Source organism: Carassius auratus, chromosome 6, assembly GCF_003368295.1.
Source record: "Carassius auratus strain Wakin chromosome 6, ASM336829v1, whole genome shotgun sequence".
Classification (NCBI taxonomy): Eukaryota; Metazoa; Chordata; class Actinopteri; order Cypriniformes; family Cyprinidae; genus Carassius; species Carassius auratus.
Window position 1 is genome coordinate 5918927 of NC_039248.1, and position 23914 is coordinate 5942840.

At 36.6% G+C, this 23914-nt stretch overlaps 1 protein-coding gene across 5 annotated transcripts; it reads left to right on the plus strand.

Annotated features, from left to right (window-relative positions):
* Nucleotides 1–4: 4 nt before the first annotated feature.
* LOC113092369 (alsin-like) lies at nt 5–23346 on the plus strand. Of its 5 annotated transcripts, none has more exons than XM_026257964.1 (37): nt 5–214; nt 898–1002; nt 1131–1279; nt 2590–3614; nt 4687–4866; nt 4978–5125; nt 5676–5726; nt 7193–7361; nt 7547–7643; nt 7747–7824; nt 9284–9478; nt 9648–9819; nt 10432–10621; nt 11482–11547; nt 11760–11922; nt 12527–12658; nt 12744–12872; nt 13070–13093; nt 15510–15580; nt 15664–15730; nt 15812–15996; nt 16078–16143; nt 16245–16343; nt 16907–17071; nt 17195–17306; nt 17621–17698; nt 17967–18100; nt 18192–18356; nt 19317–19434; nt 19589–19746; nt 19835–19942; nt 20689–20865; nt 20964–21009; nt 21107–21168; nt 21259–21408; nt 21552–21648; nt 22446–23346. In XM_026257964.1, exons 2-37 carry the CDS (start codon nt 986–988, stop codon nt 22482–22484), a joined length of 5082 nt encoding a protein of 1693 aa, XP_026113749.1. In that variant the 5' UTR covers nt 5–214; nt 898–985; the 3' UTR covers nt 22485–23346. The 5 variants fall into 5 exon arrangements, with proteins under 5 accessions (XP_026113749.1, XP_026113743.1, XP_026113758.1 ...); XM_026257958.1 differs by having other exon boundaries at nt 932–1002; XM_026257973.1 differs by lacking the exon at nt 13070–13093 and having other exon boundaries at nt 932–1002.
* Nucleotides 23347–23914: the final 568 nt, after the last annotated feature.

Consider the following 23914-nt stretch of genomic DNA (forward strand, 5'->3'; position numbering starts at 1 on the left):
GTCCGTTGAAGCGCTCATACAATAGCACCATAACCAGACCATAACAACTCATCCGATTATCATCTTCATCATAACCATCGCTCTGCTGTATTTCTGCTCTCATCACCGGCTTATTTTACATTTCAGATCAGCTGTTTCAAAAGCTGACAATATAAATTAAACCAAGAGTTATCCGCTTTCTGTCTGTCTGACAGCTTTAACCGGACATATCGAGGTAAGGATGAACGAAGCACCATATTTATTAGCTTGAATGATATTAAAGCAGCGAATAGAATGAAAATAAGAAATACTGTTGTCTTCTAGATACTGTATTATGGCTATACAGTGGTATTTTTCATTCATCAGCTATTTAACACGATCTCCACCTGTCGACGTGGATGTAATTCTAAATGTGTTGTGTTTTAATCTCATCAGACGTGTAGTTTCATATGAGACATAATTAGATCGATAAAGTAATCAGTCAGAATATTATATCTGATACGCGAATCGCACTGTGTCTTCCTTTTGCTTAAATGCATGTCATTTATTTATGACCAGCTAAACCTGCTTGACAGCTTGTATTTTAATTAACAACTCCGGAAATAAGTTGTTAATATTCATTTTGGAAATGTATAAGACAGTATTCCAGATCTGTTGTTTATCAGTTCAGCTGATGATTTCATCACAGCTCTGTCACCTTTGGCCCTGATCAGTGTGTGTTTACACTGTCAGTTTTTGTAGGGATTTTTTGCTCGACACAAATTCTGGATTCGAGAACATTTCATTTACTTATTTTACAACTAAAAAGAAATGTAGCCTAGGTACAGAAATGCTCAGATGACCAGTTCTATGAAATATTGTCTCATGAAAATGAGCTTAAACATACGAGTCACTGTTGAACCCTTTGTTGTCATTCAGAAACTGAAATCAAACATCACCTGTTCCCTCACAGGACAATCATCCACAGCGACAAATGTGTCAGCTGTGATATGGGGAACGTTTAGAGATGGAGAAGAAGATAAAGTGAGTGTGTTCAAACACAGACTGCCAGCAATGTTGAACAATGCAGCATTTGTACATTTCTTAGTTCTTTCTTTATTTTTTTTGGTCTCATGACTTTTCTAAGAGTGTATTCATCACTGTGTCTGTAGTTGTGGTGCGGAGGATTGTTCTGGAGAGAGGGGACTTCTCCACACCTGGAGGGGGTATTCTTACAGCACCACACCAGAGAGGCTGCTGATCTCCCGGCCGGTGCTCCAGGCCGCCCTGGGAGCTAGACATGGCGTTCTGCTAGTAGAGGGTAATACGTTTATTATCCACACATGCAAATTTGGCTGGGAAACTCTGTAGAAGCAAAAAAACTAGTATTTGATGAGGACTTTGTTAACAGGTTAAAGTCAACATCAAAGTGGGTGCTATTTACATGGTCTTATTGTGTTTATTAAGTTATTGGGTGCAAAGAAAAACTGTTTTAAAATGTAATAACATGATCTGCCTTTGAAATGCATTGCCAAGCTGACATCATCAGTTGTGAAAAGTAGCACAGTGATTTAAGAGGATAGGTCACCGCATAAATAAATACTCATCGATTACTCACTCTCATGTCATTCCAAAACCTGTTTAACGTTAAATTACATTTTACGTTTGCATTTTATTTTTAGGCAAACTATCCTAAAAAAAAAAAATTGACAAAACATTTGGATACATTGAAGTGCTCTCAAGGTTGAGACAGCATTTAAAAAAAAAAGTTTTTCTTTTGTGTTATGGATATTTGTTTCACGAGAAAACTGGGGAAATTTTTCCTGTTCATGTTCACAGTGATTTTCATACTTTTTGACTCTTAAGACTGCCTCCATATAGGCTAAAGGTCACTCACACCAAGATATGAAGTCAACAACACAACTAGAATGATAACTACACAGAGGAAAAATATTGTTGCAGTGTTTCAAAATGATTATTTTTATTTGATGAATGATAAAAATGTTGACAGCCAATCAGAATCCACCTGACGTTGATTAATATTGAAATTATATGATTTCATCAGCAGAAATGTTGTTCCAAGAAGAAAGGGTTGAATAAATTTTTGGATCTTTTTTTTTCTTTGTTCACAAAAAGTATTCTCATAGCTTCATAACATAATGGTTGAACTACTGATGTCACATGGAGTATATTAACTATGTCCTTGCTACCTTTCTGTTACAAAGATGAAATAAGGTTTTAAGGGTTTGGAATGACATGAGGGTGAGTAATTAATAACAGAATTTTCTCTTTTTTTTGGGTGAACTATCCATTCAAGGTATTTCTGCTGCATGTATGACAAAGCAGCTTGTTTTTAATTTTTTTTATGAACGGAAACTTGGATTTTACAAATTGAGAGGGGAAAAAGAAATATGATTTCAGTATACATCTTGATTTTGCGTTAAGTTATATTATTTTAATATAATTAATTGAAATAATTAAGTCTTCCCGTGTCCAACTAGGAAGTGTACTGATTTCCCCAGTTGACACCGGCCCCTTGGTGAAAAACCATTGCTTTAAACAGAAGGTAGTGAAAAGACTTGTTATTATTATTGCAATCTAGAAATGTCGCAATTTATATGTTATATTTAGGGGGACAAGTCTATAGCTTTGGCGAGCTGCCATGGAAACCGAACCAGACTTCATCAGCAGTGACTGAGCCTGTTTTGGAGGCGGTTCTTAGCGAACAACGTGTTGTTTTTGTGGCTGCTGGCTCCGCCCACAGTGGAGTCCTGACAGAAGATGGAGGAGTGCACATGTGGGGAGAAAATGCTCATGGCCAGTGTGGCCTATCAGGACTCTCTGTTATCCCTAACCCCACCCCTGTGGGTGTGCTCGACTCTGTGGCCACACCCCCTCAGACGGTGAAGATCCTGGAGATGGCGTGTGGGGATCAGCACACTCTGGCTCTTTCTTCCAAACATGAAGTCTGGGCTTGGGGAAGCGGGTGCCAGCTGGGCCTGAACACTTCAACGTTTCCTGTCTGGAAGCCCAAGAAGGTAGAGCACCTTGCGGGAAGGCATGCATTGCAGGTGGCCTGTGGAGCTGCTCACAGCCTGGTTCTGGTGCGCTGTCTACCCCCTCCACAAGAGCCTCGGAAACAAGACAAGTGCGGTCAGTGCCATCAGCTGCTGTACACTATGACAGACAAAGAGGACCACGTTATTATCTCTGACGGCCATCACTGTCCACTTGGTGTTGAGGTAGACAGCGGTGAGGCCAGGTCTGCATTAGAGGGCAGCCTAGATCAGAGCTCCCATAAAGATCCTGGCCCATCCATGCCAGCTCAGATCCCAAAATCATCCACCTCCAGCACCAACCCTGAATTTCCTCCTCCTCCTGTGAGCACACCTGGCTCAGAACCCCAAAATCAGGTTCCTGCATCTAGCCAAGAATGTGTAGAACCAGCCATAGGAGACTCGTCGGAGCTTGAGGCTCCAGCCACAAATGGAGAGGTTTGTGTCGAAGCCTCAGAGTCGGACAGCTGTAGAGCCACAGGGGGGAAGTCCTCACCATATCCCGATGAGCAGGCAGTGAAGGCCTACCTTAAGAGACTTTCTGATCATGCCCTGGCAGAGCACACCACCAAGACTCCCAGCACGCCTCATTCTGCTCAGGTTAGTCTTGAACACATTGTCCAGCAAGCATTAAGCTGATAAATGAACACCAGTTTTGTTGGATTTATATATGTGGATTGTAACTTTTCTATATATTTAATTGGAACTTTTTCACTTTATAAAATAGTCCAATAGTTTTGAAAAAATGCATTTGGTATTAAAACAATAACAGTATTATAATTCTGGCTGATAATAATTTTTTTTTTATGGCCAATAACTGATAAAAGATCAATATTAAAATTCAGTACTATTGAGTAAATATATTAATAATAAAACACCAAAAACTAAGATCAACAATTATGCAATTTAATAGATACAAAAATACAGTCAAAGGGTACTATTGTGAAATATTGTTACAATTTCAAATAGCATTTTTATATTTTAATATATTTAGAAATGTATTGTGATGTCACGTGGTCCTTCAGAAAGCATTGTAATGTACTGTTTTGATTATGAAAAATAAAACATTTCTTCTATTATTATTATTGTCCCAGTTAGAAAATGCTTGTGCTGCTTAATATTTTTTGAAAAACAAGTATACATTTTTTTCAGTGTTCCTTAATGAATAGAGAGATCAAAACAATAGGTTTTGTAACATTATAAATACCTTTACTCTCATTTTGAATAAATTGAATGCATTTTTGCCTTAACATTAACACTTAATAAACACTAAACGGCAGTGTATGCTATGATGCCTAAATTTAGTCGTAGCATTTCAGGACTGAAGTTATTTATTTATTTAGATTAAATATTTAATGCACATAATTCTTAAAAAACAAAAACAAAAAAACTTATTGATCCCACATTTTTTAACAGAAGTGTTTATATTTTAATATTTGTATCCAACTTTAATGTAAACAGTTAACTGTTAGCTCGTTGACATGCTAAAACCCTGTTTGATAAGTTGACATCTTCACCTGTAACAAATATTATAATAAAAAATAACTACATTTTTGTTTATTTAGTTAAAATATCACTAACCAACTAGTTGACTATTTCAAGCCATCACAAATCAAACTGTTTAATTGCTTCTAAAAGCACAGTTCTAGTTCTCATATGATTCTTATCACAGCTCTCCAGTGACCATGCTGATTGTTTCACCTCTGACCCCTTGATCATCCCGGTCGCCCAGTCTGTGACTCCAAAGGGCTCTGCGTTAAACAGCTTGATGGTGTCCTGTGCCTCTGCAGTGGGAGAACGTGTAGTGTCCACATACGAAGCTCTCTCTCTGAGAAAAGTTATTGGTTACTGGGTAAATACATTTTTCAGTTTTTATATAGTTTGTTTACATGTTTGTTACATCTGCTTAAGCATCAAACCAATACATTTTTTATGTGTTTGACCATATTATTTTGTGCTCCAGGTTCCAGGAGAGGGCCGCGATCGAGTAGAGGAGAGACTGCGTCAGGAGGAGCCCATGCAGGGGAAGAAAAGCTCCAGCCTGGGGGACATCCGAGAGGAGGAGGCGGAGCTCAGCCGTCGCCTGTCCCTGCCTGGCCTGCTCTCTCAGGGTACACATGTTCTCCTTCTCTTTCACCAAATGAACCGTCTCCGTAAGTCCGCATGGGCATGTGTGTGTACTCTTGAGTTTTCATTAGCATGGACTACTTGATGAGCATCTTGCAACTTGCAAGTTCTGCCTCTCTCATCCATCAGCTCATTGCACACTTGGTGTTTCTGCTGCAGAGGCTATGAATAACTAACAACTCCATTCCTTTTTTGTGACAAATTTCATAAATATTTAAAGAAAATGGTCTGCTTTTTTAATCATCTTGAGTGTAGAGAGTCTGCCGTTTAGACGCATTAGAACCAGAGGAATGATTGCTATGAATGTATTCTTTTATTAGCTGAATCTGTGCAGTTTAATCATAATCCTATGCAGTGTGTTAAGACTTAGTGCATTCAGTTCAGAGTAAAACCCTGCAAATCACTGCCTGGCCAGTTTTTGCTCACAGTAATGTGTTTGTTAATGGTAATGGTTGTATTGCCATGGCTCTCCAAATTTCTGCCGATGGCACTTGTGGACGGGTTTCACATATTTTGCTGTTGCCATGGTTACAGACATTGCAGAGTTTGAGGTGAAGGAGTCGGCATCCAGCGCAACAACTGAAGGTATTTCTGTGTAGTTGCAGCTGTAAAAAGTTTTCGATTTAGAGGTGGATTTCAGCTCAAACTGTAATTCACCCAGACGGGTTACTTTACATCACTTGAGGTTTTTTATTTTACTGTTGTTTTTCTAATTCTCATTGTCGTTGGTTATCTCTATTAAAAACATAGTAATACTGTAAATCAGTAATACAAAATGTGTTTTAATTGAATTTTTGAATAAATAAAGGGCAGTATAACAATTTCTTGAAATGTATTTTAATAAGGTGTAACCGAAATGCTTAATGTTACAAAGAAGCTACAAATTTGTTATTTCTGTTAATCAAAACATCCTGTAAAAAGTTTTTCACTGGTTTCCACAACAAATATTGAGCAGCTAATATTGATAATAATAAGAAATGTTTCTTGAGCACCAAATCATCATATTAGAATGATTTCTGAATGATCATGTGACACTGAAGTCTGGAGGAATGGCTTTGCCATGACAGTAATAAATTAAATTGAAAAATATATTTAAATACTAAAGTAATTGTAATAACATTTTACAATATTACTGTTTTACTGTAGTTCTGAACAAATAAATGTAGAATTAGAGAGTTAGTGAGCATCGGAGGCTTCCATAAACATTAAAAAAAATCTTACCAACCAAAATTTTGAATACTAGTGTAATGTTTTAAGACCATTTCAAATTAAATAATGTAATATACATATACATATACACACACATACTACTGTACTACTGTGTGTCCTTCTGGTTTCTTGTTGACAAACAGGTTTTAAAATGCATGAATATCTTTCCCTCTTTTAATATGCATAATCAAAACAAGTTCAAGTCTCTAGTGTGTCAGAAACTTTCTGCTCTAGTGATTTGCATGTGTATAACATTACTTACATTTAGTTTGCTGAGTGAGAGATTGTGATGCGAGGACTTTTTGAGGTCTCTCTTGCTGAGCCTGGTGTGTTTGTCTAAGTTCATAAATCAGCTGAAGCTCGATGCACAGGCTAGAGAAGACAATGGGTGCCAGCTACCTGCAACACACTCACCCTTTCTCATCTTCTCACCCCCAACAATGTGACAGATGGACCCCGATGGGCCTGGAACATAACTCAGCACGGCAACAGTCTGTGTGTGTCTTGTTTGTGTATGCACCTGTCCATACTGTGTATATATGTGTGTTTGTGTGTGTGTTTTGCAGAGAGTTGAATTGGAGTTGGCCGAGTCTGTGGGTCTGCGTCTGTGCTGTTAAATGATTCATGTGAATTTTCCCTATGCTGTTTGTTTGTGTTTATATGGCAGAACCGAACTAATGCATATTCAATGAGGGACAAACTGCCTTGAGTTGCAGTTTCTTATGCTCTGTCATTTTGTGTCTTAGTTTGGATGTGGACCGTGTTCTGCCTCTAGTTATTGCTGCTCCAGATTTCTTTAAATGTGTTTTATGTTGTTTATTCTCATGTTCCCGTTCTCTCAGTGTCTCCGCGTCTTTTGCGGCGAACGAGCCGCCCCCGTGCACAGGCCGTCCCGCTCGCTCCAGGAGGCATTCCTGAAGCCGATGCCCACCTGCTTTCTTTGCAGACAGAAGTGTGGAGCTGGGGACGTGGCCAGGAAGGGCAACTTGGACATGGAGACCTCCTTTCCAGGTCAGAATCCTCCCATCAACAGAGCGGCCCAGTCCTGCTCCTGCACACTCTCTTCTCTAACCGCTCATGAGTTACATAAGATTCCAGCACTTTAAATTATAATGTGCTCTGCTAAAATGAGGACAGACTTATTAGGTGCATTACAGAGGAACACAATGTGGTGATTTCCTTCTCTTTCCTTTCAGACCGCTGCCTGTCTGTGTAAAGAGTCTGAATGGTAAAGAGGTGTTGAAGGTGGCTGCAGGTGCTCTTCACTCTCTCGCTCTGACCGCCCAGTCACAGGTGTTACACTTCACATGCATATCCATGGCTGTTCTCTTGAGCGGTGAGTCTGTATTAGTATCATTCGCCATATAAAGTGTGTGTGTGTGTGTGTGTATGGCAGGTGTTCTCATGGGGCTGCAACACTTCTGGACAGCTGGGACACATGGAATCCCCCACCACCCTTCCAAACTTAACCAAGGTACAATATATGCACATTTGTACATAAAACAGAAAAATATCACAAGAGGGACGAGAATAAAATATCCTGCCTTTTGAAATGGTTTAAAAGGGTTGGAAATATAAAAATGCTCTCGACAAGAAAAAATAAAAAAATAAATATATATTTTTTTAATTATCTTTAAATACAATAATAAAATTAAATATTTAGTTTTTCTATGTATATATTCTAAACTCCTAAGAGTTTGAAAGTAAATAATACAATTGTATTAGTAATTCAAATTTTACAAAAGAGTAATTTTTTTGATTTTTTTTTTTTAACTCTTTTCATTCATCAAGCAATCCTGAAAAATATGTATCATGGTTTACAAATATTAAACCGCATTTATGATTTAATGTGATATTATATGAATACTGGAGTACTGGCTGCTGAAAATGCAGCGTTGTCATCCCATGAATACATTACATTTTAAAATATATTAAAATAGAAATCAGTTTTATTTCACATTATTACTGTTTTTACTGTATTTTTGAGCAAATAAATACAGCCTGGGTGAACATCAATCTTACCAAACCCCTTTGAGCAGTAGTGTAGTTAATATGACGTTTTTCTTTATATAACCCATTTTTCCATACAGTTTATTCATTCAGTTTGTCTATACATTTGTAACATAACACTATAACAACATGTTTTTACTTACATGAATGTATATAATTAAGATTTTCAGTTGTTTTTGACTATAGCCTATTTAAATTATATGACAGATTAACACTTTTACATTTTGCATAATTGCATTTTTATTAAAAAATACTTAATCGTTTTAGAGCACTGATACATTAAACCGGTGAGCATCAGCTCATGTTTTCTTCAGTTTCTTAAGGTGATAAAAATGGAGGACAAGTGCATATGTCATGAAAACACTAAATATTATCGACAAGGAAGAATAATAATAAACAAAATAATTCATATCAATAGGATATTGTTTGTGATGTTATTGATATACAGTACCAATGACATTTTAATGTGCAATCGTATAATCATGTTATAGTAAATCATCAGTGTTCAACTGTTTAGTGGATTAAAGGGATAGTTCACCCAAAAATAATAATTCTGTTATTATTTACTCACCCTCATGTTGTTCCAAACCTTTAAGAGGTAAGACCTTCGTTCATCTTAGGAGCACAAATGAAGATATTTACGCTTTATGTACTACGCTTCTGAGCCTTGATCGAGGTAGTACCCTTGCTGTCTATGGAGGGTCAGAGAGCTCTTGGATTTCATCAGAAATATCTAAATTTGTGTTCTGAAGATGAACGAATGTCTTACGGGTTTGGAACAACACGAGGGTGAGTAATCAATGACCAAAATGTTTTTGGGGTGAACTATCCCTTTAAGGCCCTTGCAATTGCCCAAATTTGTGTTGACAACATTCTGATTCAAGACTGGTTTGCTTTGTTTGTCCTCGTTTGTCTTCGCGCAGCTGTCAGATGGGATTCGTGTGTGGGATATTGGGGCGGGGAAGCAGCACACTCTCTTATTGGCTGATGGAGATTGTATCCAGCCAATCCTGTACTACAGTGGGCAGCAGGTGAAAGAAGTGATGGAGCAAACTGAGGAAGACGAGCAGACAGGAGAGTACACACAGCAACCGGTGCTGCTGCCCTTTTGTATGAATGTGAGTAAGCCTTGTGCATTATTATTTCAAATTTCTGTTTTATAATAAATATTACTCATTACTAGATAATGTTGAATACTGCTGTGTTCTGAATCCTGTACATTGATGCTGTATTATTTATATGACTTGTAACAACACTTTTCATTGTGTGTGTGTGTGCTTGTGGTAGTTGGGCTATGTGAGCAGTGTGTGCGCAGGAGGACAGACATGTGCGGCGCTGACGGATCGTAATGTAATGGGTTTTATTGCCAGTCTGCATGAGCTGGCGGCCGCAGAGAGAAAATATTACTGCAAACTCAGCAATATCAATAGTCTTCTGCTCCAGCCACTGCTTAAGCTGGGTATGACAGTGTGTGATGATAAGAATATTGTTTTGTACTCTGATTTAGACTTGCATTAGCATATTTCCATTACAGCCCTGAACGAGCTGTACAAGTATGGTGTAATTCAGTGGCAAGACTAGTGGAAGTGAAACAGCTGAATCATTTCGAGTTCCTAATTATTGTTAACTAAAAATACAACTAAAATAGTAAAGAAAATTTTTATTTTTTTGCATAAAATAAATAATAACTAAAATATAAAAACCTAAACTTATTTAATTTTCATAAAATAATCATCTTAACTAAATAAAATTAAATGAATAAATAGTATAAAAAATAATATATAGAAATGAAAAATGGACAAAACCACAACAAAATGACAATTAAAAAAATATATAATTAGTAAAAGTATGCTTAAAAATTAAATTTAATTCAAAATAACAACAAAGTAATAATAGAACACTGGTAAGCTATAATATAATATAATACTTAAGTATTTTTGTGGTTAGAGTTATTAGAAAGTTTGTCGTGTTATATGCAGAAACAAGAAACAATTAAACAAGAAATGATTGTGTGTCTGTGTCTAATTAATTATTTGTGATAATTATGTATTATTATTTTTTTTACTCATAGATTCCCTAAGCTCCTCCCTCGGTCAGTCCTCTGCAGGGCTTCTGCAGAATCTGATTGGACGATTGGGTCGGCTGTCTCAGCTCACGGGTCAAAACTCGGCCTCTCTAACCTCCGTCCTGCGGCGTTCACGTGATATCCGTGGCCTTGTTATTATTGATGATGCACAACTGTTCCTCGACACATATTCAGAGTAAGCATTCAGCACACACACAATTAAAGAAAGTGAAGGCATGAAGTGGTTCCTTTGGAGATGACATGTTGGTTGTTGCTGCAAGGAGAACATGTCATTCAAAGCAGAATTTAAATTCTCTTAAGTGTACAGTGTAGACATGCTCTAAAGTTCACAGTGCAAAACTTCTTCTCCTAGCCATTTAGAGCATAGCTGCAAAAATGAATCATTTAGAAACTGTCGGTTGGGATGTCACAATTTTATATTCAGCCATGTTTGAATACAAATGTTTATTAAGTGTTCAGTCTAGTTAGGACAAACTAGATGAGCACCATTATTGTAACCTGACGTGGTCCTGAATTTCAAGATGTTTTTAGTTCTATTCTCTCAGGAGCTGGACTGAATTAACTTCTAAATCAAAAGTAATATATTCAGGCATCAAATAGATTTTATACTTCTAATCTGATGTGTAATTGAAAATCTTCAAATGTATTTAATCAGAACCTCGGTTGGTTCTTTAAGTTGTTCAAAATAAACTTATGTAGCCTTGAGATTTATTTTAATGTGTTGTCCTCATTTTTTAAAAGTCGGAGACTCAGAATCTGATTCCTTTCGGGCAGTTTTCTTAGTGGGACGATGTTCAGAGTGTGTAACGTCCTGGAAAACTTGGAGTAATCAAAATGAGAAGCTTAAAATTCATGGAAATCTGTGTTGTCACAGATTAACCAGAAATGTCTATAAGTGGCTGCATTCTCTATACAGTCATTTAAATGTATAAATTGTAAAAGTCATGGGAATGTATTGCTCAGAAATGTTGTACCCTCCTTCTCAAGTCAGCTCAGTTGTAGTAATGTCCTTATTTTTGTAATTGTGTTGTACAGGTACTGCTCTGTAGTTGGTGATCTCTTAGTCATGGGAGGATTTCAAGCCCTTGTCAAACCTTGTCAGTAAGTAGTATATGTGTGTGTTAGACCCTGTCCCAAGTGCTTTCCTAAGCCTTTGATGTCCAAGGAATCCAGAGTAATAATAACATATGGAGAAAATTGCAAGTGAATTATTCGCTATTGCTTATGAAATGTTCATCTTTCTATATTTACTGTAAAGATCGACTTCTATTAATGTGTAGGTAAAGAATCTCTCTGTCTGACTCTGTTTGAAGCGATGTGTTTGGCAAAGGGGCCGAGCTTGTTCAGAAGTTATCTGACTGTTGTGAAGAGGGTTTGCCCTTAGCGGATATTCTGGCGCATCTCTTTTACCTGCCCATAAAACACCTGCATGAATATGGACGGCTGCTGCTCAAACTGGCTACCTGCTACGAGGTGGTGGGTACTCGCTAGAAACACAGAAACTACTTTTTTATTTTTGGTCACACTTTATTTTAAGGTCATATTCTCTTCATTAACAAACCATTTACTACGACTTTTGCCTCTATAAACTCCTAATCTGCTGCTTATTAATAGTTAGTAAGGTAGTTGTTAAGTTTAGATATTAGGTAGAAGTAGGAATATGGTCATGCAATATCAATATGTTGATAAAAGGCATGCTAATAAGCAACTAGTAAATAGGGAGAATTGGTCCCTATATAAACCATATTAAATATACATTACCATATAAAACCAAGTTAGATTTTTTTTTTGTAATGTAATATATATATATATATATATTGAATTTTTAGCTTATTTTGTGTATATGCATAATATATTATATTCTTTCTATTTTTTTTGTTTGTTTATTCATATGTTGCTTATTGCTTATTTTATTTATTTCCTCAATTATTTATTGCTTATTATGCGTTATTCTTTTTTTTGTGTGTATTTGTGATTTAATAAAAAGTGTAATTGTATTCTATAATAACAGGACTGGCTGTTGATTTTCACTCAATACACCGTTCGCTACATAAAGTCTCAATCTGTGTTTGTGTGACAGAGTTCTGTGGATTATCAGAAGCTTCAAGATGCCTGCTCAAAATATGAATCCATGGATCTTCATCTGAAGAGGAGGAGGAAGGATGCCGAGTACACTCTCCACTTTTGGAAGAGCTTTCCTGGAAAGATGAGCGTGAGTCAGGCCCTTAGATGCACTTTACCGGACAGCCAGGTGCTCTTCCTCTGGCTGGTAATCAAGAGTTCTCCTCTTCCTTCAGGACTCTCTTCGTAAACCGTCTCGGCGGCTGATCTGTGAGAGCAGTAATAAGGCTTTGACCCTTCAGAACGCAGGCCGTTTTTCTGTCAACTGGTTCATCCTTTTCAACGATGCCCTGGTTCATGCACAGGTTTGCCCTTCTTTTTACACTTTCATTTCACCGCCATTTCAGTATCATTTCTGCTTTATCTCTGCCTGTTCTGTTAATCTCATCCTTCTGTCCTTACACAATGCTTTCACTTCAGTTTTTTATTTGCTTACAGGGCCAAACTAACAATCTGTTTCCAAAGACTGGTGTTTTAGTGACGTTTATCTTTGTTTCGGTAGGGCATGGTCCCCTATAAGAGTCTTGTAAGTATGGGCTGTACGAATGAAGAGTTTCCTCCATAGCATACTGTCCCCTAGTGCCCACGGATGCACCCTACAGCTGTAGTGTTTGTCCAGTGCTGTTAAGGGAATATTCGGAGATTAAATAAAACTAGTGCTGTCAAATGATTAATCGCATTCAAAATAAATGTTTTGTTTACATAATATATGTATGTGAACTGTGTATATTTATTATGTATATATGAATACACACATGCATGTATATATTTCTGAAAAATGTTATGTTTGTATATTAAATATAGTTATTTATAATATAAAAAATATGAATATAAATGTAAATATATTCTATATATTTACTGTATTTGTGTGTTTTTATATATACATAGTAAATATACACAGAACACGCACATTTATTATGCAAATAATCGCAATCAATCGTTTGACAGCACTAAATAAAACTTTTATTTAAAGCTTGGGGAAAATTTGGGGTACTCCGATCACGATCGGCCAATCGTTAATGCGCATCTCATCAGTAAAGCCGGTTTTCTAATCAGCGGTTGATTCCATCAGGTGCGTGATTTCACATAGAGCAGCTGTTACTACACAGAGCCGTTGTTAATAGAGAAGATGCGCAAATCCACTTCATTTTCAGCGTTTATTGTCACATCTTCTCAGTTAACAACGGCTCTCTGTAGTAACAGCTGCTCTATGTGAAATCACGCACCTGATGGAATCAACCGCTGATTAGAGAACCGGCTTTACTGATGAGATGCGCATTAACGATCGGCCGATCGTCATCGGAGTACCCCTACAGAAAATAACTGACACATCTTACAATTTTAAAAAAAAACAAGAAGAAATGTCTACATTAATCAGTGACATTTTAGTCGTTTTTATTAATATTTTGAAGAGTTTTTATTTTTATTTTGCTGTTTTCCTTTTGATTTCAGATAATATTTTAGTAACATTGTTTTTTAAGATGATTTTTTTTCCTGCTACATTGCTTTATTAATTGTTATTTCAGTTTTAGCTATTTTACTACATCAAGGTAGCCTAAATTAAATTGAGAAATTTTGCCTTGGCTAGTTTTTTTTTTTTTTAAGGTTCAAATGTTTTTTTTTTGTGTGTTTTTGTTTTTGTTAACTACAGTATAATAACCCACTTAATATGTAATAACTCTATAACAAGTCACTTTGAACTGAAACTACATTTCAAGGTGTATGAATTTTTGGTTGTGTGTTACTTAATTCTTGTGGATGAAGATATTCTCCACTAAAAAGTACTTTACTCATAGTTTCGTCAGTAACATCATATTATGACACTTGCATCAGCATCAGTGCGACTTTTTCATATTTAAATCTTTTTGTTGCACTGTGCAATCTCTCCATAGACTTACATTTGACATGCATTACTGGACAAACTGATGGATGCGTCAGGCTGATTTTCTGTGCTCACAGATGCTGTCAAAAGAATTTCAGCTGTATTTAACTCTGAATATTCCTTTAAAGAATCTAATTGATTACAATTACCTAGTATCTGTAATATCCCACAGTGAACCTCAGTTTTATACTCTGCCTTTGTCCAAAATGTCTCGGTCCTATGTGATATAGCCTAAAAGCATAGAAAGATGACAGTACAGTACATCTGGTTGGGTTCATTCCAAGGCTTCCTGCTTGCAAACCCTTTGTAAAAGATATGTACCTGATTGTAGTAAGGGGCATGTTGTGCTGGATGGTTTTATGTTGAACAGTAGTGATTCTGTTTAATGCCGAGTCTTGTCGTAGTGAATGTACCATTGAGTATTTGACATGATAATCCATTATCTTCCTCCCTGTTGTTTTTCCTCCATACCTTTCACAGTGGGTGTATTTGTCTGTTTTTCATTTCATCAGCATTATCCCTTTCCGTTCGAAAAGTGCAAAATGTGCTTCCGAAAAAGAACCATATGTTCAACATTTTATACTTTAAAATAAAAGTTGACAACCTACGAACACATACATATATACATATATAAAAAAATTTTTTTAGTTAGTCAAAAAGTAGCAGTTTTACCTAAATATTAAGCAGCACATCAGTGTTCAACTGTGATAATTATAAGAAATGTTTCTTGAGCACCAAATCAACATATGAAAATGTATTCTGAAGGAACAATAAATTACTTTTTAAAAATTTAATTAGTAACGTAATAATTGTGATAATTGTATTTTTTGCTGTAAGCACTGTAATAATGATTTACTTTTGTAGTTAGGTTTTATTTTAACAGCGTTATTTGTGTTTTTAACAACTAGTTTTTAAAGATCTAAATGAGGTAGAGGTAATCTAAATGAAACGAAGCAAGGAAATGCATGCACGTTTAATTGATGGTACTGATATATTGTGCATCAGTAATCAAGAGTGAACAGAATTGTGTACAATTTATTTTCTGTGTGCTGTTTTCTAGTTTTCCACTCATCACGTCTTCCCATTGGCTACATTGTGGGCGGAGCCTATTTCTGAGGAGAACACAGGCCTGTGAGTGTGCCTGTCATGTTTATTAGCTTAATATAATTATGAAGTGTTATGAAGAGTTATGAAGTGTGCGTGGTTCTCTGCAGATTTGGTTTAAAGGTGACTTCACCCGAAGAGAGCTTCACTCTGCTGGCTTCGTCCCCAGCTGAGAAGGTATGCCTGACTTGACTCAAAATGATGATTTACAGAAAGCTGTATAGATCGTTAGTTAAACCGTGATGTCCTGATTCCTAGGCAAAGTGGCTGCGTTCTATAAAGCAAGCAGTGGAGCAGGCACTCGGTGGACTGGGGCATGATGGAGTAACGCAGAGAGCAGATCCGCCCATTTCAAGGACAGCATCATACACATTCTACAAAGACAGCCGACTCAAGGAGGCCACGTATGAGGGCCGATGGGTCTCAGGGAAACCCCATGGACAGTAAGCCATTGGAGGAGGAATTGTGGATGTAAAAGTCAAGTAAAACTTGGAAGATGATGATTGGCTATATCTGTGTTCTAGGGGTGTGGTCAAATGGCCCGATGGACGAATGTATACAGGGACATTCAAGAACGGCCTTGAAGATGGGTTAGTGACAACATTGTTTATTGATTTTTTTCAGATTACTATGCTGATGTCTCCTACTTTCTAGATGTGTGGAGATGTTTTAACTATTGTTTTCTTTGCAGTTTTGGAGAGTACATTGTGCCTAACAAAAACCTGAACAGCTGTGATCATTACCAAGGGCAGTGGAAGGATGGCAAGATGCACGGCTTTGGAACATTGAGGTTTGCGGTTGTGTTTTTAGTTTTGAATATTAATTTTCTGAATGTGAATGTGTACAGTACCATTCAAATTTTTGGGGTCAACTTTTTTTAATGTTTCATTTAATGTTTTGTAGGATGTCTTATATGCTCACCAAGGTTGCATTAAAACAGCTATAATTTGACATATTACTAAAATAACTGTTTTCTGTTTTAATATTTTGTTAAATGTGATGCAAATCTGAATTTCCATTATTTTTTGTATTTTATTTTTTTCAGTGCAATTTTCAGTTATCCTGTCTTAATGTCACGAGATCCTTCAAAAATCACTCTAATATCTTTATTTGGTATTCATGTAGCAATGTTTATTATTACAATTGAAGAAAGTTGTGATACATTTTTATTAGGATTCTGTGATGAATAAGAAGTTCAAATTTTTTTTTTTTTTGTCATTAATGACATTACAATGTCATTACTGTCAGTGCTCAATAAGGGTATTTAATTATTTATAATAAAAAAAAAAAGTCTTACTAACCCGAAAATTTTGAATGGTACTGTTTGATGACGATGTGTGTGTGTGTGTTCAGATACGCCTCTGGGGAAATATACGAGGGCTCGTTTCTAGATAACATGCGTCATGGTCACGGGATGCTGCGGAGCGGGAAGCTGAACTCCACTTCCCCCAGTGTCTTCATCGGCCAGTGGCAGTATGACAAAAAATCCGGCTATGGAGTTTTTGATGACATCACCAGGTATGCGAATAGATGAGTGAATTCACAAAATGATTGCAGCACTTCTTTGCCATGCAATGTGAAATGCTGAAATGTAAGTCGAGTGTGTGTGCAGATGTGTATGCTAACTGTGTTTTGTGTAAGAGGGGAGAAGTACATGGGCATGTGGCAGGATGATCAGCGTCAGGGAAACGGAGTTGTTGTTACTCAGTTTGGTCTGTACTATGAAGGTGCATTCAACAACAACAAAATGATGGTGAGATTGACATACACACATTTGGTTTTATTTATGTGTGTGACACCATGCTGTTATTATTGCTTTAATAACACATTTACTACATATTCAAAATAATTCAAATAATATTTTTTTTGCACACTGAACAAAAGAAAATGTAGCTCCTTTTTTCCCCTGTAGTTTCCACACATTAGGTTTCATTGCCTTTGCGGTGTGTTTTGATTCTACAAAAAAGATCAAACTTGACGCACACACTCTATCTCAATTATTTTTTAAGTAAGAAGAAAGAAAAGCTCCAGTGGAGTAATTTTAATAGTTATTTGTTTCTCTCCAAGGGAACGGGGGTGTTACTCTCTGAAGATGACACTGCATTCGAAGGGGAGTTTTCAGAAGACTGGACACTAAATGGAAAGGTGCACAACTGTTGCCAATGTTACTGTATATTTTCAGTATATTGCAATGATTCTGATCATGTGACACTAAAGACTGGAGCAATGGGTGCTGAAAATTCAGCTTTACCATCACGACAAATAAATTACTTTTTAGAATGTTTTAAAATAGAACATTTTTAACTGTAATAAAAAAATAGTATAATAATAAAACTAAATAATAATAATGTCTAATATAACAAATGAAATTAACAGCTGTTTTTTGAAAGCCTGTTATCATATCTTTCTGCAGGGCGTGTTGACCATGCCGAATGGAGACTACATTGAAGGCTCTTTTATTGGGGTTTGGGGAACCGGAATAAAGATGTCAGGTTCCTACTACAAACCCAGCCTCTACGACTCAGACAAGGAGAAGACTCATGCACTGTAAGAGTGCGTTTTGATCTCTGTAGCACAGTTACATTTTAAGAGACTTAATCAGTGTTGATGGGGAACCGATGTGTTTGTGCGATTACAGTAAACTGGGCAGGTTAGCAGTTCACTCTGAAGAGAAGTGGAAGGCTGTGTTTGTGGAGTGCTGGAACAGGCTAGGTTGTGATTCTCCCGGACAGGGACAAACCACTACAGCGTGGGACAACATCGCCATAGAGCTCACTGTGAACAGGAGACAGCAGAGAGACAGGTACACAGAAGAAGTTGATCCGTTCCAAAACCTCACTGTGCTCATTGATCACTGTCTACTAGTGCATGAGGAACTCCCCAACACTCACAGAGTATTACAGCAGAGTCTGATGTTAACATGATGCTAAGCTAACAAATCAGTACTTTAATAAGAACAAAGATAAAACATCATACTAGGGGCGGGTAATGGTTCATTTCACATCACAAAACAAAACATAATTTATTTAATTAATCACAACTAGGTAATGCCCATTTTTGATAAACTAGTGAATTGATAAATGAATCAGATTTATTTTTATTTTTATTATTATTACTTTTTTTTTTTTGATGGGTGCAAACATATGGAAGTCCATTCCTTCCACATAAGAAGATTCTTGACACAGTCGAAAGAATGAGATCCTAATTTATAATTATGAGATGTGTAAAAATTGTGACATAAAAATGATTATGATCAAAAATCTTTTTTGTTACCATTTCAACTTTGTGTCAGTTATGAGATAAAAAGTTGAATTTGTTGGATAAAAGATTTTATTGATAAGATAAAGGGTCCACGTGTGGTAAAATGTTTTTTTTTTAATCTTCACATTACCTAAGAGTTACATAAGATATAAAAAGTTAAAATTCACAATTAAGACTTTTCATGTCATAATTCTGACTTTTTATTCTTACAATTATCACATTTATTGTCATAATTGGAATTTGTTTCTTATTTGGTGGAAATGAGGTTCCACACTAACCAAATTATTTCTAAGAAATGAATATACATGTAAATAAAATATTTATAAACAGTGCGTTTTGGGATAGCCTTTTCTTTGAATATCTGCAGTTCTACCTTGTATCTACTTATTTAGATGTGCTTGAAATGTTTTATCTAGGAGTCTCCCAAAGTTTGGAACATGAATATTGAATGTGTCATTTTAAAATGTATAGCTGAATGTGTGTGTGTGTGTGTGTGCTTCAGTCCAGAGTTGCTGAGTCGCTCTCATCACAAAACGCTGGAGAGTCTCGAGTTCATTCCTCAGCTTGTTGGCCCTGTGACGTTAGAGGTGTATCACACAATCCGTCTGTACCTTGTCAAGGTATGTATTACTTTAGGACACTCCTCAATGAACTAACACTGATTAGATTAGATGCAAGTTTTTCACTGCACATGTACAACCTTATCTACAAACACAATATTGTCTCTCAGTCATTCCAGTGTATTTTGTACCTATGATATGTCATTGACCCCAGGCATGTGATACCCCACTGCATCCTCTGGGTCGGCTGGTGGAGACACTGGTTTCGGTGTACCGTATGACATATGTTGGTGTCGGGGCCAACCGTAGATTACTGCCCCAGGCTGTCAATGAGATCAAGTCCTATCTCAACCGCATCTTCCAGCTTGTCAGGTACAGTAAGTGTGTTAATTCAAGACAAACAGCAAAGTCTGTTTTATACACTGTTTCTATGAATATTTATGTATGTGTCTGTGTTTAGATTCCTCTTTCCTGAACTGCCAGAAGAAGGATGCTCACTGGCCGACCCTCCAAAAGAGAAAGGCGGGTCAGATCCTGCTGGGAAGCAGCTGGAGTCTCCTAAATCTGGGTACGTAAGATGACTCGCTTATGAGAAAAATAATACATAGCACACTAAGGGTTGTGTGGTTTGACCAAACCTTGATATTAGAGTATGAGTCATTTTATTTTATACAATTGCTATCTGAAATCAATAGTGAAATCAAACAAAAAATTTTATACATTAAAACAGCACAAAATAGGACCTATTTTTAATAATCTAGTGAATTTATAAATTAAAAGCACTTCACCGATTTTATTATTTTCTCCATGAAAGCCAATTTCCACCACGTAATAAAAACAAAAACATTTTTCATTCTTTGGTAAATCATAATTAGGACATAAAAAAGCAAAATTATGAGATAAAAGTTTTGAATTGACAAGATTCTGACATATTAAGTAGTAATTATGAGATAAATTTATATTATGACAAAGCGTAATTATGATACTAAATAATAGTGGAATAATTTGACATGACAGTTATGAAATAAAAACGTTAAATTGACGAACAAGATTATGCGATTAAGTCATTATTACGAGATGAATTGAAATTATGACATACTAATGTCATAATTATGAGACAAACTGAAATTGACATATTAAATCATAATTATGAGATAAAACATTTAAATTAACAAAAAAAGTCAGTCAGTTTTTTTTTCCCTCATAATTTCAAATTTTTCTGTGTTTTTATCATCTGTTGTCTTTAATGTCTCATTTTTTAGCAGTTACCTGATGTATTGTCTTTGTGTGTGTGTGTGTGTGTGTGTGTGGCAGGTGTGTGGTCAGTGGCTCTGCTCTCCTCCTGCCGGTGCTGTTGGCCCGTCTCTATCCTCCTCTCTTCACTCTCTATGCTCTAGAGAAAGAGAAGGAGGATGATATGTACTGGGAGTGTGTGCTCCGACTCAACAAACAGCCAGACCTGGCGCTGCTCGCCTTCCTCGGGGTGCCACAGTGAGTGTGACTCACAGAAATACACTGAGAAATACATTCACTAGATTTGATTGTCCTCTAGTGATCAATCTTACTGCCACTTATACCTGTTTTCATAGGAAATTCTGGCCTGTGACTGCCTCAGTACATGGAGAAAAACAGCAGGTAGTTAAATATGTCCTTTTATAAGAGAGACTCTAAAAGTCCCATAAATCTGTGGATCATGAAGCAGTATTCATGGAGGTTTTTTGTGGGTATGTAGGTTCTCTCGAGCACTAAGGATGCCTGTTTTGCCTCAGCAGTTGAGACTTTACAGCAAATAAGGTTGGGGATTTACATAAATTTCTGGCTAATAAAGTTTGTCATTTTTCTCGGGTAAATAGTTTTAAGGTTGTTCTCTTTTTATTTCGACAGCACAACTTTCACCCCCTCAGACAAGCTTCAGGTCATCCAACTGACCTTCGAGGAGATTACCCAGGAAGTACTCGCACTTCTGAAACAGGATTTCTTGTGGTCTATGGATGACCTGTTTCCTGTCTTCCTCTTTGTTGTTCTGCGTGCACGGTAAGGATGAGATCACAAGGTTTCTAAGGACCCCACTTAGAATACATGTATTTTTATATGCATATGCTTTAGCACAGAAAATAACATTGTTATAAAAAAGAAAAAAGGCATGGTTTAGTTGACATAGCTGTTGTTCTCTACAGGATAAGGAATCTGGGGTCAGAGGTCAGCCTCATCGAGGACCTAATGGATCCATGTATACAACATGGGGAGCATGGCATCATGTTCACAACACTCAAGGTATAGTGTAATAGAAAAGTTTTTGTTTACATAGTACATGTTTGTGCACTGTGTATATTTTATATGTGTATATTATAGTATATATAAATACACACATGCATGGATTAAAAAAAAAAAAATCAGGTCAAAGTTGTCCTAAGACAAGAGCACATTTTGGTTTTAGGTTTTAAGACAACTTTGATGAAAGGTTTTGATTCTCTTCAAATGTTGACAAGGGTATATATATATATATATATATATATATATATATATATATATATATATATATATATATAGCCAATAGAATAGAAGATATTTTTAAACTAAGAAGCTTTCTGTTGGTCAACACAGTAAAATCTATGTGGGCAATTTGACCCCGTTGCGAAGCCTGTGTGGGGAAATATTCCCCCTCACACAAAATTCCAGATTACATGGATTCCTGTCAAAAACACAAAAATTAGTCAAACATCAGTAAATGTGACCACACTTTAGAATGTAAGGGTTTAGTAACAGACAGCCAATCATAAACTTCATCAGTGCTAATTTCAGAATTTTAATTGCATTAAATATCAGTATCAAACTTTAAGTATGCATTTGCTTCGTACAGTTGCAGCAACTTTTATGTCATGTGTTCACCATTGAGAGAAAGTCAAGTCAAGTGATAAAAATGCTGCAAACGTGCGTTGTCATCTACCATTTAAAGTAATTATCCTCATAAATATGAAAATAATCATGTTAGCTCAGGGCTTACAAATATACAGTGTGAAATCAGTGTGTGTACCAATTGCTGTTCTGAAGCCCTCCTCTTCCTCACGCAGGCATGCTACTATCAAATCCAGCATGAGAAGATCACGTAATCAACACATCTCTCCAAACCATCTGGTAAGGCAGTGGAATGACTGACAAACAGACCAGCCAATCAAAGTGTTCAAGACACAAAGTGGGAGGAGCCAATCATGTTCAAAGCCTGGATCACATGGCTGAGGAGGATGATTTCTTTGGAATCGGAGCTCTCACACTAAAACTTTATGTGCAAATCCGTCTTTGGTTTTGCAATTATTAACATTTATTCTTTACATTTTTGCATCTTTCTCACTCAGAAAGCCATTATAGAGGCTTTTAACTGCTGCCATTTCATAATGTTAAAGATATTTATGTATTCCAGCTCAGTGTACTTTTATTAAAGGGCCAATGCTTTGTTGGCTCAGAATTAATGACATTCAAGAGCAGCATGTCATGATCACCTTTCCCTCCAAGCACACACTGGTCGATCCAGTGTCAACTGTCAACTGATGATGTATGAAGTTCATAAGTGTACTGTAAGACTTCTGAAATAATGGTCATCTACCTCTGTCTTTGAAGTAAACTGCTATATTAATTTTCCTGATCGTATTATATCATTCAGTGCAAACAGCAAACTGCATTGGACCTAAATCATGAATCTGTTCACATAAATCCAAAAAAAAAAAGTGCGCCTTATTAATGAATGTGCAAGAAAAAAACACAAAATACAGACTTTAACTTTTAATGCTGACTTCTGATCCATTTGGAGCTTTCAGAACCAACTGCGCAGGGTCGGTGACCTGCTTCTTTATGTGCAAGTCATTGTTCACAAGCTCTTTGTCCAGCCAAATTGAATTTAGGATTGAAATGGTTGACACTAAGCCGAGGTCAACACATTTTTTGTTCTTTCTCTATGCACTCGCACAACAGTTTTGTTTTACAACACTCTTCTTTCTGGGAAGTATTTTTGTGGTCAGTTTACTGAAATTGTTCAAGTAGTTATTTGAGAAAATGGTTGGAAATAGTTTCAGCTCTCCTCTATATATTTGAGTATCCGTCTGCAATGTTTGAGTTTTTTAGTGAATGTCACTGGCACACTGGAAGAAGACGTTGAAGATCTTGCTCTGTGAATAACCACAACACTCAAGATTTGCATGCTGAGCTTAAGATGTATTTTCTGCATTTGGCTCTTTTGGCAGTTATTGCAGAAAGGTCACTCAACATACGCAAGCACTGTGGTATCCAATGTTAAAATCAGTTCTTTTTTGTGAAGTATTCTGAAAAGTGCCTCTGACAGTGTTATGGACTTGTGCCATTACATCTCTGTACCCAGCAATAGCTTCGAGTTGAGTCTCACGTTTAAAAGCTCAGCCGCCTAATACATTATTTCTTTTATTGACATTGTTTTATTTATTTGATGGTTAGATCTGGCTAAAGCACAGATAATCTGAGCGATGTAGATAATCTGCAGAGTATTTCACGTTCAGAGCACCAGAAGGATGGT